We start from the raw sequence: 13523 nt of genomic DNA on the forward strand, positions 1-13523 counted from the left end.
ATAAAGGGAACAGTTATTAATCCCAGTTTGTCACTGCAGGGGGAATAGTTATAACTTGCATGCCAATAGCAATGATTCTGTGGTAAGTGATCAACATAGTCTGTAAGCTCCCTATCAGTCTGCATTTCCTTCTGAAAAGCTTCCATGTATTTCTCCTGAAAACATCAGTGTTTCCACGCTTGATTATAAAAACTTCATTTGAATGCAAATATCCTTTCCCTGTCAGTAGCCCTGAAATCATTGCAGAGGATTGAAGCAACCAGTGATTTCTATGGAGTGTAGCCCGCAGTATCTGTGGAGAAGCCAGAAGCAGCAGCTCTAGTTAGCCATTGACAGAAACTCTGCTCCCCAAGAAATGGCAAAGGAATGGCACAAATGACAGAGCAGACAAGCAGAGGTAAGAAAATGGCTAGGTACAGAGCAAGAGGACTGGGTTTCCCATTTCTCTGAGTAGAGTTTTGCTCTTGCTTTTCTCAGGGGAGGATCCCAGGCGACTGATACTGCTGTCTCAGCTGTGTAGAGCATAAGTGGATGTTGGCTCAATGTTTTTTATTCTGTCTGTTCCTTGAACAGTTTTAACATGTGCTGTTCATGTTCTTCCCAGGCCCCGAAGTGCTAAGTGGGGCTTACAGGGAGAAGTTATGCCTTAGCTCATTCCTCCTGCCCATTCTCACATTACCTTGAATCACCCCAAATGTAGAACACAAAGGGCTGGAAGTTGCAGAGGATAACCTCGCTATGTTTTTGTCATGAAAGGACTACTCCACCCTGAAGGGTGTCTTTGGCAAGTAGTTATTACATGGTTCCTGCTGCTTTTGTGCAGGTCAGTGGGAATTTAGGGGTTTTTTTTCCAGAGTCAAGAATCATACTCCTAGAGTCTGATTCTTCCTTCTACTCTCATACCAAAATGAATGAAATAGGTACTTTGATTTCTTGGGTGGGAATGGGAAAGGAAGAGGACAGTGATTGAAGAAACATGGACTTTGTCTCAGCAGAATTCTGCATTTGGATTTTGACAGTAGCATTGATTTTAGAAAATTAATATATTTCAGCTATCCTCCTTTACCCTCAACTAAGGTCTCTTAGTCTACTGACCTATATGCTTTTCCTCCTTGGCTTCATGGCCCTTCCCCACACCTGCCATTAGCCTTGTTCTGTGGCCTGAACAAGAACTCAATATGATAATTACCAGGATAATCTGTTGAATTTGAGTGTTGATATTTCACTGTATTCAATTTCAGATCATTCTCATATTTCCAATGTCATATTCTCATGGTTAAGTTTATCTACTGGATATTCTCCTAGCTTTCTTTGTACCTGTTTGGACACAGATCAGGAGGGAAGATGTGTTGTGATTAAAAGGAAAAGCAGCAGCAGTCCATGATTTCCATCATCAGTGCCATAAAGTCTGTTGGTTCTGTATTCCAGCCAAAATGGCAGAGCTTCAAGAACTACCTCCCAGTAGTGCCCTGCCTCAGGTGCAACTGACAATGGAATTAATGGGACAGGGACAGTGGCAAAGGGGTAACACGAACTCATGTTTCATGTCCTGCACAATGCTCACCCATGCTCGTGCAGAGTTTTCATTGGAGCAAGGGCAGCAGCAAATCTTCATCTGGCAGATGCTGTCACATGCAATTCTGCAAAGTACCTTGTGCCTGTGTAGGGCAGCAGCTGGTGGGAGCAGTGACTTTGGGACACTCCACTTTGGCAATAGCACAAAGCCTGGTAAAGCTGTGAGCAAGACCCTATTCCCAAGGCCCAGCTTGCTGCCTGCCAACCAGATAAAATGCATTCATATTTGTATTCCCCAATGGCTGTATGGGCAGGCTTGACTTGAGGCCTTGCAGGAAGAGGCAAAACTATGTCCACCTTAAACTGTATTTGTACCCACCTAAGTACTGGTACTCAGGTGTTACTGTTTTTCCAAAGGGGATGGAGCAGCTGGAAGTGTGGTAATGTCTGTTATCCATGTTTGATTTGCTGGTACTAGGTGAGAGGCTTCCTCTCTTGTCAGGAGCAGTTCCCCCCATGGCACAGATGAGGAAAAGAAATGCAAGGTCAGTTTGTGTCAACAAAGTAAGTAAATCTCTAGAAGGAACTCTAAAATTACTGATATCAAAACATCTGACAGGATGTCCTACAAGGGGCTGTAGAGCTCATGACTGAGCTCAGTGGATTTTTTATGGGTATGTGGTAGGGTATTAAAGTACTTTGAGAGCACCAAGGGACCCTTTTGCAGCAGCGTAATTGAGGTGGTGAAGGAATGAACTGTGGTCTACATTATTATGGGACTTGGGCACTGCTACCTGATGATGTTTGGAGAATCCACCACCTCTGTATGCATAAAGAATAAATTACATCCCATTTGTGCAGTTGAAGTAAGAATTTTGGCACTTTTGGTTTTGTTTCTGATCTATTGAAGCGGTAGATCTGGCTTTTTTTGTAAGATATTTTGGATACACTTCTTACAGGACAATGTCCTCCTGCCAAAAGATTTTGTTCTTAATAAATCATACATTATGCCTGACCTGATAATACCTTTTTCTCTATTTAGAAGTCACCATTAAGGCTGATAGAGGCAATAAACACATTTTCTTGTGCTGAGGTCTCTGCTGATGTGCAGGACAGAGAAAAACTCTGAAAGAGGTCAGAGATTGCTTGTAACTAATCAGATATTATAAAAAATGAAAATTATTCCTGCCAAAGAAATAGCAACTTAGTAGGAGGAGGGTGAGGGAACTATTTTCAAAGAAGGAAATTAGAAACAGACAGCTCTCTGTCCCCATAAAGCAAGAAAGAATTGGATACCTGTCCTGTCTGAAAGAGAGGAGGTTTCTGGGTGCTAATAATGAATGACTGAAAAAAAAATTAATGAAGCTCCACCTTTCAGGGACCCTGCCATCAATGCTTTGTTCTCATGCCAAACTCCTGGACTATAAAAATCTGCCTATAAGCCAAGAAAAAACACTTCCTTGAAAGGATTTTCAAGTTACGACTTCATGGCAAGATGGAAATAAAAAATGGGAGATCATTTTGGATCTTCTGCCTAATTTGGAGTTTTTGCAAGGGCAAAGAACCAGTTCAGATAGGTAAGAAAAGAATCTAATTCTTATATTACTTGCTCTCATATGGCTCTCCATAGGTGAGGAATCGAGTTGACAAATGAAAATGTGTAACATATTCATGTAAGAGCTGTAGACATGCCAGATACTGTTAAACATTGTACACTTTAATCCTTATTGTCAACCTCTTAAGTATTTTACTTTTATTTCTTTCATTACTAGGTAGTGTATCAACTGTTTTATGTCCTAAGTGACTAATCTTGAAGACGAGACCCTCTGAATGCAGTTTGCACCAAAAACAAAACAAAAAATGGTGACACCTTTTTCAGCATATTTCACACATATTCTTCATAGAAGAAGTACTTACCATACCATCAGCTAGGCTTGATTGACCAGCATGAAATGCTGCACTAGCAGGAATCACATTTTTTGTGGTCTGCTGAACTGCTACCTCCTGGTTAGATTTTTAATGTCTTACACTTTTCCCAACTGCTTAATACACAGTTGATGTACCAGTTATTGCTGCCTTAGTAATTCCAGCCATTTCACTCTCAGGATAGCCAAACTTTCTCATTTGTATTGCTACTGTGTAGAAAAGTGCTAAATTGCCCTACTCCAGTGCTGCAATCACTTATGACAGTAGCAGTCCCTTTAAAAAGCTGTTTCTGCAAGGACTTACTTGAGTTTGGGCTGCACATTTATAAGATAAGGATCTGGATTTCTCAGTTCTTTCCTTTCGATTCTTAGGCAGGAATATTTAGTAATATTTTAGACTTCACTGAGTAAACGAGTAACTGTTTTTGATTGATCTGTGATGGATGTTGCTATGTTGATATTCCTAAATACGCTACCTGAACAACACAAAGAAATTTGCCTATTTCATTTGTCATTCTTTCAGAAGAAATGTTGAAAGTATTTTGCAGCAAGCATGTATAACTTAATTCAAGGTGATTCATGTTTACTTTGTGAAGCTCAGTGGTGTGAAAACTGCTTTCTGAAGTAATGTCTTATATACACTTAGAGTATGTATCTATACCTTTGACAAAGGTACAACTTAGAGGTCCAAAACATGAGTTTTGGTTGAGAAGGAAAGCCAAGTATCTCTTAGCCAACAGTTGAAGCTGGTAGCAGCCTCAACCACTGAGATCAGCAGCTGCCACTTTGCTGTAAATTCATGCCACCTGTGATATCTCCTGGAAAGCACTCAATAAAAAGTCTTGCCTGAGTTAAATGAGATTTAGACATCCAGAATGAGATTCTCCTCCCTTCACTTTGGATATCTACAGTGTAAATATATCTACAACATAAATATAGACAAAGCCTTTCTAGATAATGGAGACATGGATGTGGTTTTCAGCATCTTCTTGCTAGGCACATATGTAAGAAAGCTGAACCTCTTCTGCTTCTCACTGTTAACTTCAAAGGAGACTGGGCTAATCTGCTCACATTGCAGGTACCTCTGTACTTCAAAAGTCATGAACTTCAAAAGTTCAGTGAGATGAAACTGCTTCCCACAGGCTGGTATCTTCCAGGAGTTATCATTTTTGCCTTTGAAAATCTCCCCTTTAATGTTTTTCAACAAAAAAAGGGCAAGCATCTCATATGGGGTGAATTTCTAAGCTCCCCTGCTATGATTTTTCTTTAGTCCAGGTCTCTACTGTCAGTAAGAGCGAATGTGCCACCTGGGGCAATTTCCACTTCCATACATTTGACCATGTAAAGTTTACTTTTCCTGGAACCTGCACATATGTCTTCGCTTCGCACTGCAATGACAGCTACCAGGACTTTAACATTCAGATCAGGCGCAGTGCCAAGAGCAGCTTCCTGATCTACTTCACTGTCACCATTGATGGAGTGGTCCTGGAGGTGAAGGAGACGGGAATTACAGTGAATGGCAAGAAGTGAGTAAAGGCTTTACTGGTGTTTTGGTCTGCATTTTTATCACTGTGTGTTAGGTGGTCTGGCTGGGAAGCAGTGGCTGTGTATGAGATGTCCATAGCCTTATGAACAGGTATTGTGAAGAGTACCCCCCACAGTGGTTGAGAAGGCAAGAAGCATTTAAACTAAACTACATGTCAAAGAGACCAACACCAACAAATTAAGCAGAGAGCAATGTATATGTTAGAAAAACAGGAGGTATTTTAAGGTTTCCTTAATGTTGCTTTGATTTGTGAGGGTGGGATGGAGGAAAATACATAAACCCCAACACTTTATTTATAAAAAGTTTAGGTTTAGTAGAAGCTCAGTGGTTTTCCTTTTTCTCAAAACATTATTTCTGTGGTACTAACCCCACTGTTTTATGTTGCTGTTCAGGAACAGATGGTTCTTTTAGGAATACTTTTCTGTTTCCAGATAGATTAGTCTAAAAATTTGCCCTGCTTTGCAGATCACAACTTGCCCAGGGATCTTCTTATAAGAAAAGGCAGAATTTTTAGAAGTCAAAATCCACACCTTTAATTCCAATTCAAAAATGAACCACAAAGGAAACTGCAAGCAGAGATGTAAAAAAATTCCATAAGTAAAAATCATACACAACAATAGTTGAAAATTTGGCACAATGTTAAGGTCAGTCCTCATGAGAAGTGCAGAGTTCTGCTCCTAACATTTAATTATGAAGGGCCTAGGCAACCCTTGACTCTGGGAAAACCCCTCACAATCTTGTTGGAGAGAAAATTGCAAGCATATGGGCTGTCTTGACAGCCTTCTAGAAACAGCCAAATATAGAATAGCACCACCCTGATGTAATTATAGCACCAAAGCCCATATGTGTCTCCTAAATCAAAGGGGCAAGAAATCTCCTATCTTCTAGCCATTTTCTGAATTTCTAAGTTTTTAGGCTGTTGCAAAATGAATGGTAATTGTCTTGGTAAGACAGAAAAGTAATATAGGTCTGAGTTGCATGAGTACATGAGTAACAGAACAGAGTTGTTTGTGAATCCCAAATACCAAGGAGGTCCTGTAAGGATGATAACCTGCAGTGTCCTCATGTGGAGGGCCATTTTCCAAATATTGTCATCTTGCTCTTTATAAACTTTTGGGTTAAGTCCTTGGGTTTGGCTGCTTTCTATCAGCTGAGTGGCTGATGTAGTATTGACACAAGACTAAAATGCATTGTGTTGTGTATTAAGGTTGGTAAAAGGTCACAGTGGACAATGTAATGCATTGTGTGGATGAAGTCTGACCTTGCAAAGAGTGTTCCCATGTCTTATATAGCTCCTTTTAACTCTAGTTTCCCTCCCTATATGCCCGTAAGGATTTCATTAGTCTTTTTTTATTATTATTTATTTATTTTTTTTTTTTTTTTTCTGTAACCTGTTTTGTTCCCTTGAATTTCCAGGATTTCCATGCCTTTCAGCTTGAAGAGCATTCTGATTGAGGACACCTGTACTTATTTCCAAGTCACTTCCAAGTTGGGCCTGACACTCAAGTGGAACTGGGCTGACACTCTCCTAGTATGAACAGTCAGTTGTTTTCCTCCTGGTGAACCTCATCAGTAATGAAAAGCAGGGCTGGATGCAGGCACTGTGTTGATATATGAAATTATGGGAGGGAGGTATCACTCTATCCATAAGCTGATAGAGAAATACCAAACTGGGCAATAGTTTCACAGGGCAGGGACATGGAGGCACAACCCCATGGTATTTCCACCTTATTTTATGTGACAAAAGGGTTAACCCTGGATATAACACCTCTGTGGTAAGTTCCTTGCTCCATGGGGTACTGGCAGCAACACAGCCCTTCAGCTCTGCCTTGCTACTCTGTTTCACACACATCTTGTGTGGGAAACTAATCTGTGTGACCACTTCTGACCTGGGCCCCTTTCACTCCAAAGCCATGCTATGTGGGAATTCTCCTCTAAACATCTACCCTGCAATGTCCTCTTCTGCAACAGTGCATTTACATTTTTGTGTGTGAACGCTTATCCTTCACAATCAGTACTAACTAAATGGAAGTTGTGTGTCATGTTTTGCCATTCAGAGTGATAGAGAGGGTAAAAGGTGAATAGAAAGAAAAAATATTGGGAAGTAAGCAAGTGATATTGAAAATCTGATTTATTGAAGTATTTGCTTTTCCCCTTCCCATGTACTAATTAATACCTAAAGTGTTAAAGGCAGTGTTAATCTGTACATTAGTGTAGAGTGGACACAATAGTAGGAAAAACACTGCCTTTTTTGGTGAACCTGAGTGGCACCAGTGCTGTTCCCCAAGCATGTAGGAATGATAAGGTGCAAACGTTTTATCCAGCAAGGCAATAGTGTGCTAACCTGGCTGTTTATTTCCATTAAGTATGGGCAAAACAAGTAATGCTGGGCAAACCCATGCCCATGCTATACAATTTCACATCACCCTATGGGCTAGAAAACCCATTATATATGGCTAAAAGTCAAGCAGAAGCTGCTTCCTTACTGCATCAAGCATTAGAACACAGTTATCTGACCTGCCCAGAGGGGAGCTGTGGTACCCTGCAAGATGTACCAAATGTCTGTATACCAGTGTCTCTCTACTGGGAGACACTGGTCCAGTGATTAATCCAGTATTCAATGTGTTTCAGTTACCTCTTTAGTGGGTAGGAATGACAATAGCTGGAAGATTCTCTTTCCATTTGAATTCAGTCTATCTGCAGATAAGTTTTTTGAGAGATTTGTACCAGAAAAGGAGATTGCTACAAACTGGGAATGAGCATTTCTGCCACTGCACTTTTCTGTTATGAATCACTTTGCAACAAGTGCTGCTGATACGGGGAAAAGCCTTTGAACTCTATGTTTCCTCTTTTGTAGCTGGACCTGGAAGAAACATATAAAGAGAAAATATGTGGTCTGTGTGGGAACTATGATGGCAATGAGAAGAATGATTTGATTTTGGATGGTAGGTCATAAACACAGATTCCATCCAGAATAGACCTCCTTATACATGACATGAACCTTGATATCTGTTTCCTCTGATCAGGCTTTCAGATTTCCTGACAGGCACATAAACATTTCCATATACAGGAGATGTATTTTTAAAGGTTCTGAAATTATTTGGGATTTTTTTCTCTTTTCATATTTGTAAGAGTCTCCAACCTCTTTGACCAAAATTAATTGCTTGGCTATCATGCAGCAACATTGCCAGGTTCCTTCCCCACTGACAATAACATACTTTAGGGAAATGCATGAGTGCATTTTCTGTTCTTCTATTTCAATCATTCTGTGCGTGAATTTTTTTGCCTCTATAATGAAATGAAAGCATCAGAGAAAACACAAACTGTTTTTGAAGAAACTGTGGTGCCATCCACTGACTCCTTCAGATATTGCAAATAGCTGAGTTTATAATCCTGCAACAGGTTGTACGGATGAAAACAAACCTTCATCCTGGAATATCAACTGCAGGACTGAATCCAAAGTTACAACAACATCCCTTTATGTAATACTTTTATGACTGTTACATATGTGAACAGACAACTCTGTAAAATCAAACACACCCAAAACAAAGACAAGTCTTTGGAAATGATCAGAAGTAACAGCAAGTTCAAGAGTCTCACATGATTTAAAATGCCTGGGCTGACAACAGGCCTTGATACAACTGTGTTCGATTCCTGACTCTAGCCCAACAGAAGGTTATATCAGGCTGTCATCCTTTATAAAATATGGATGCTGATTAAATTTGGGCATCTCATGAAGTGCATACTGCCTTTGAGCCCAAAGACTAAGTGCATTTTTATAGCCCATTAAATGACGTAAAGAATTGTGGGAAGTTACTGAAATGCATCTGGGGATTTTTGCAGGGTATAAAATGCATCCAAGACAGTTTGGGAACTTCCACAAAGTAGAGGATCCATCACAAAAGTGCACTGATGTGAGCCCAGATGACGACACTGGAAGACATCCCAGGAAGAAAAACAATAGGTGCAGTACATATGTAAGTGTGTGGGACAAAGAAGTACCCGACCGACAATGTTGAAGAGAAGTTGAAACAAATCTTAATTACAGAGCATGTGATAAACTGAATTTTTCAGAACTCTAAACATGAATTTGAGCAAAATTATGATCTCATAGCTGAAAAAATATCCTATTATGGTGTTAAAGAAATAGATATTGGGAAAAGGCCCAATTGAATGACAGCTTCCACTCCAAGGCAAAGGACCTTGTGGCAGACAGTCAGACTGGATAGTCTCCCGAGATCCCTTCCAACTTGGATTATTCTGTGACCCTGGAATTGTGTCATCAAAACTTGGGATGTATGTTCAAAATCCTAAAAGATGGTAAAATTGCTTTTCTTTCCTTCTTTTTTTTTTGTTTTGTTTTGTTTTGTTTTGTTTGTTTGTTTGTTTGTTTTATAGAAAAAAGGATGCAAGAAACTTATGTCCCGTTTTGGAAACTGCCCCAGAGTGGTTGCCTTTGATGAGTATGTAGAGACCTGTGCTGAGGATATGTGCAACTGTGCAGTTAATTCTTCCCACTCTGATTTGGTTTCCAGCTGCATATGCAGCACTTTAAACCAGTACTCTCGAGACTGTGTCCTGAGGAAGGGAGACCCTGGGGAATGGAGGACCAAAGATCTCTGCTGTAAGTTGCTACTGCTCTGGAGATTTATTTCAGGTTAGACATTTACACAAGTATTCTGATCCCATCACTGCAAAGCTAGGAGCTCTGGTAACTACCTTCAATCAACCTGTGAAAGTACTTCAACACAAACATTTTTAACGGAAAAGCTTCTACAAATTTAACTTGATTTTGCTCCTTAAATTAGAACTATACCCTGATATTGCCCACTTCCTAACAATTAGGTTTCCTCAAGTTCCCTTTTTTTTTTTTTTTTTTTTTTTTTTTTTTTTTTTTTTTAAATTTTACTATGCACAGTTAACTCATGAAGAGTCTTATTTCAACATGGTGACAACTAGACAGAAGTAGTTACTGAGAAGAGCAATATGTTCATACTTATCTTACCCTGTGCTTTCATGCTCAGTAGTCCACTTACTGAGAAGGAAATCTCTTTAAATCCAGGGGGAAGGCTGCAGGGAGTTCACCCTAACTGCCAGTGTCGATTGGGCACAGAAAATTACTGCCAGAAGAACTGATGCTTCAGGCAAAAATAAACTGTTATGACTCCCTAAATGATTCTTGTGTTCTTTGCTTGTATTTTGAGTTCACCCAACCTTGAGCTAGTAATGTGAAATAGCTCATATTTCCCAGCAGCACAGTTTTGTCCAAAAGATAAAGTAAAAGTGGCCATAAAACATTACTTTAAGAGCTTAAACAAACATGACATATCTGGATAGAAAGTCTTGCAAACAAGATATGGAGGAAAGGAGGAAGAAGGGGTTGGGTAAGTGACACAGCAATTTGAGAGATCTTATAAATACATCAGTAACATACTCCATTTTGGTTTGCAGATCAGGAATGCCCAAATAACATGGAGTACATGGAATGTGGAAATTCCTGTGCTGATACATGTGCAGATCCAGAAAGGAGCAAGATTTGTAAAGCCCCATGTACAGATGGCTGTTTCTGTCCTCCCGGTAAGCAGCTCACTTCTGACAATGATCACACCCACCAAGGGACAAAAAAGGAGGTTGTTTCCCTTTCTTTACCATTTCACACAACAAATACATTTTTTCTTCTGGCATAATTTACCAACTTTCGTCTTGGAAGAGCCAGATTTCTAAAGGTCTGAGGTCCTGACATTGGAGAAGGGAGGCAAAGACTTCTAAAAACTATATAGGGAAAAAATGGTGCAGACCATATGGAAAGAGAGGAGGTGTTCTCTAGACAGTATGAATGCAGGTGAAAATGTCTCATGAGATGCCTCCCTGCTATGACAGTAAATCTTGCTGTAGATTAAGTGACACAAAACATAAATGGATTTCCAGGTATGTGTAAATTTGGACATGAAATACTCTAAGATGAAGCTCTGATTTCTGTTAGATTCACTATTGGAAAAGGATGGAAACTGGCTCACACCCTTTGAATCTGGCACTTGATAATCCTGCTCACAGTGAAAAATTTCATAACAGGAAATGTTCTTTGACTTTTGCATTGCTTTCATTGGAGTTCTAGTAAGAAATATTTCCCATCCATTAACATCTGAAATGGCCTGGTGTGGTGTTTTCCTTTAAAAGTATCCCATTCCTTTTAAGAAATGCTGAATACTCCAGTTTTTTTCCTTGATGGTGTTTCCCGGACTCACCAAAGGAATATTAACTAGCCATTGTGTCTGAACAGGAACTATCCTTGATGACCTCAGCAGCAAGAAGTGCATCCCCAGAGACAGCTGCCCCTGTACATTTCAAGGCAAAGTCTACTCATCTGGAGGAACTTACTCCACTCCCTGCCAGAACTGGTACTGTTGTGGTCTTGATTGCACTAACAAGGCAGAAGTATTTATTGCAAAACATTGACGAATTGCATTCTGAACTTTCCTCTTTTTTTTTTTTTTTTTAATCTTTTCCTGTCATTTGTCTTAAATAACAATTCAAAACCTTGCTGTGAATTTTAACAGTGTAGGAAAACTTAGAGGTATTACTCAACACATAGTTATTACCCACCCTCACTTGAAACTGCTTGTGAAAACTGAGCTTAAGTTTTCAGAATGTAGAAAAATGAGACTTTTTACTGATTAATTCAGAGACTTTGATCACTAGAGTGATGTGACAAGTCATACCATGTTAATAAGTGGTACTTCCAACAATATCTGGATCTCTACAATGCCAGATTCAGTTTGAAGGCCAAATCTCAGAAGTCCTGATCCTTGAGAATGAATTGATTTAGAAAACAAAACCTGGCAGCTTGAACCCATCTCCATTCTGCACTGGTGAAAGGTGATAAGATCTTAGGTATATTACTCTCAAAACAGTTTTACTTCTTACTCTGTATGTGTTATCTGGGCTTCTGTGACATAACATTTTTTGACCATCAGTTAAAGCTTTACTATAGGGAGGAATGAAATGTGGTATGGTGCATGGCCAAACATTCTGCAAGCCCCCTTGGATTAATATATCCTGCATTTTGAGAAAATGCTCCTCAAATCCCAAAAAATTTGAGTAATTGAACTTAATGGAGTTTGGGTGGTTCCCATCTTGCCACATTCTCATTTACACCTCTCAAAGCCCAGGCTTATATGGCTGGACTGTTTTCTTCTTGTGTGCACAGCTGTGAGAATTGCTCATTATCTCAGGTCCTGCACAATTAACTACTGAAACATCACATCAGTGACTTGCTGAACAGTTGCATCAGTAGCACAAGATGTTGCAAGATCCTGCTTGAAGGGGTTCTTTCTTCCTTTCTTTAAAAAGCCAAGTAAACAATTTAGACCCAGAAAATCATTTCTTGCTTTCCCATCTCAGTGTGTCTCTGAGGAAGCCAACCTAAAGCCCAGTGCAGTTAACTCTCTCACTGAGAAGAATTTCACCCTCACACTTCAAGGGGCTTCCACCCACAAGGTTTTTATAAGAAGCAAAGATAATGAGCTAAACATATAAAGAGGCCACATCTGTGCAAATTCAAATGATGTATCACCTTTGCTCCCTTAAAGCTGTGTTTATTCTAACTGCTGCTTTTTGGGATTTGCACAGTACTTGCAAAGGAGGCCACTGGAGCTGTATCTCTCTGCCCTGCTCTGGAAGTTGCCACATAGATGGAGGTTTCCATATAACAACATTCGACAATAAGAGGTTCAATTTTCATGGCAACTGTCATTACGTCTTAGCTAAGGTATGAGCAATTTCTCTTTTCACTCCTAAATCTCCTGAGTAGCACAAGGAATTAAACTGTGCTGGAGCTTTATATTACTTAATTTGATTAAATGGCACCAATCCAGCAAAGCACTTCAACATATGCTCAGTCTTAAACCCCATAAATTTTTGAATTTGCAATGGATTGCAAGTCAATTGCTGATACTTTGCTTCAAAGTTTTGCAGCTTCAACGTACTTGTACTTTTTTTAAATTAAGTAATTTTCTTAATGGATGTATTAGTGTTGATTCAAGCATTTCTTATGAAGTTTTCTTCATGTGTGACTGTAAGAAGAAAGTGGATGAGCCAAAATTTCTGCAAAAAGATTTATTTGTAAATTTATCTGTGCATTTATCTGTAAATGCCTGCAAATGTGATCCAGACAGGCTGATAGCAAGGAAAAAAGAGTGCAAAGGAAACTTAGTGAAATTATTGATTCTGGCAATGAAATAGTTTGCAGTTAGATATCCAATACCCCAGTTCTTTCATTACTCCTTCTTAGCCTTTCAGTGACACCTTTTTCTCTTCAAGTTTCCAGCCTGTAACATGCTTACAATATCTGCAAATACCTTTCTCATGTCTTCTCAGAACACTGATGACACAGTTGTGGTGATTGGGGAGATCATTCAGTGTGGGACTTCAAGGACAATGACTTGCCTAAAGAACGTATTGGTCACACTAGGAAAAACTGTGAGTAACTGTCTTTAGTTAGAGATACATAGGAGGTCACTTCTATTTTCCTTACATTC

General features: G+C 39.6%; 1 protein-coding gene across 5 annotated transcripts in view; it reads left to right on the forward strand.

Annotated features, from left to right (window-relative positions):
• Window positions 1-13523, forward strand: part of LOC310910260 (mucin-5B) — a 45619-nt gene continuing 32096 nt past the window's right edge. Inside the window, exons 1-14 of one of the 5 annotated variants that reach the window (XM_083862739.1) lie at window positions 1-82; window positions 227-397; window positions 1994-2060; window positions 2558-2649; window positions 2894-3092; window positions 4711-4966; window positions 6403-6517; window positions 7844-7931; window positions 8830-8963; window positions 9385-9610; window positions 10438-10563; window positions 11267-11384; window positions 12616-12754; window positions 13363-13464. In XM_083862739.1, the coding sequence (XP_083718865.1) occupies window positions 3011-3092; window positions 4711-4966; window positions 6403-6517; window positions 7844-7931; window positions 8830-8963; window positions 9385-9610; window positions 10438-10563; window positions 11267-11384; window positions 12616-12754; window positions 13363-13464 (1386 nt within the window). In that variant the 5' untranslated portion in view covers window positions 1-82; window positions 227-397; window positions 1994-2060; window positions 2558-2649; window positions 2894-3010. The other 4 variants (XM_083862736.1, XM_083862740.1, XM_083862737.1 and 1 more) reach the window with 4 other exon arrangements.

Source organism: Zosterops lateralis (assembly GCF_965231275.1).
Source record: "Zosterops lateralis genome assembly, chromosome: 6".
NCBI classification, from domain to species: domain Eukaryota; kingdom Metazoa; phylum Chordata; class Aves; order Passeriformes; family Zosteropidae; genus Zosterops; species Zosterops lateralis.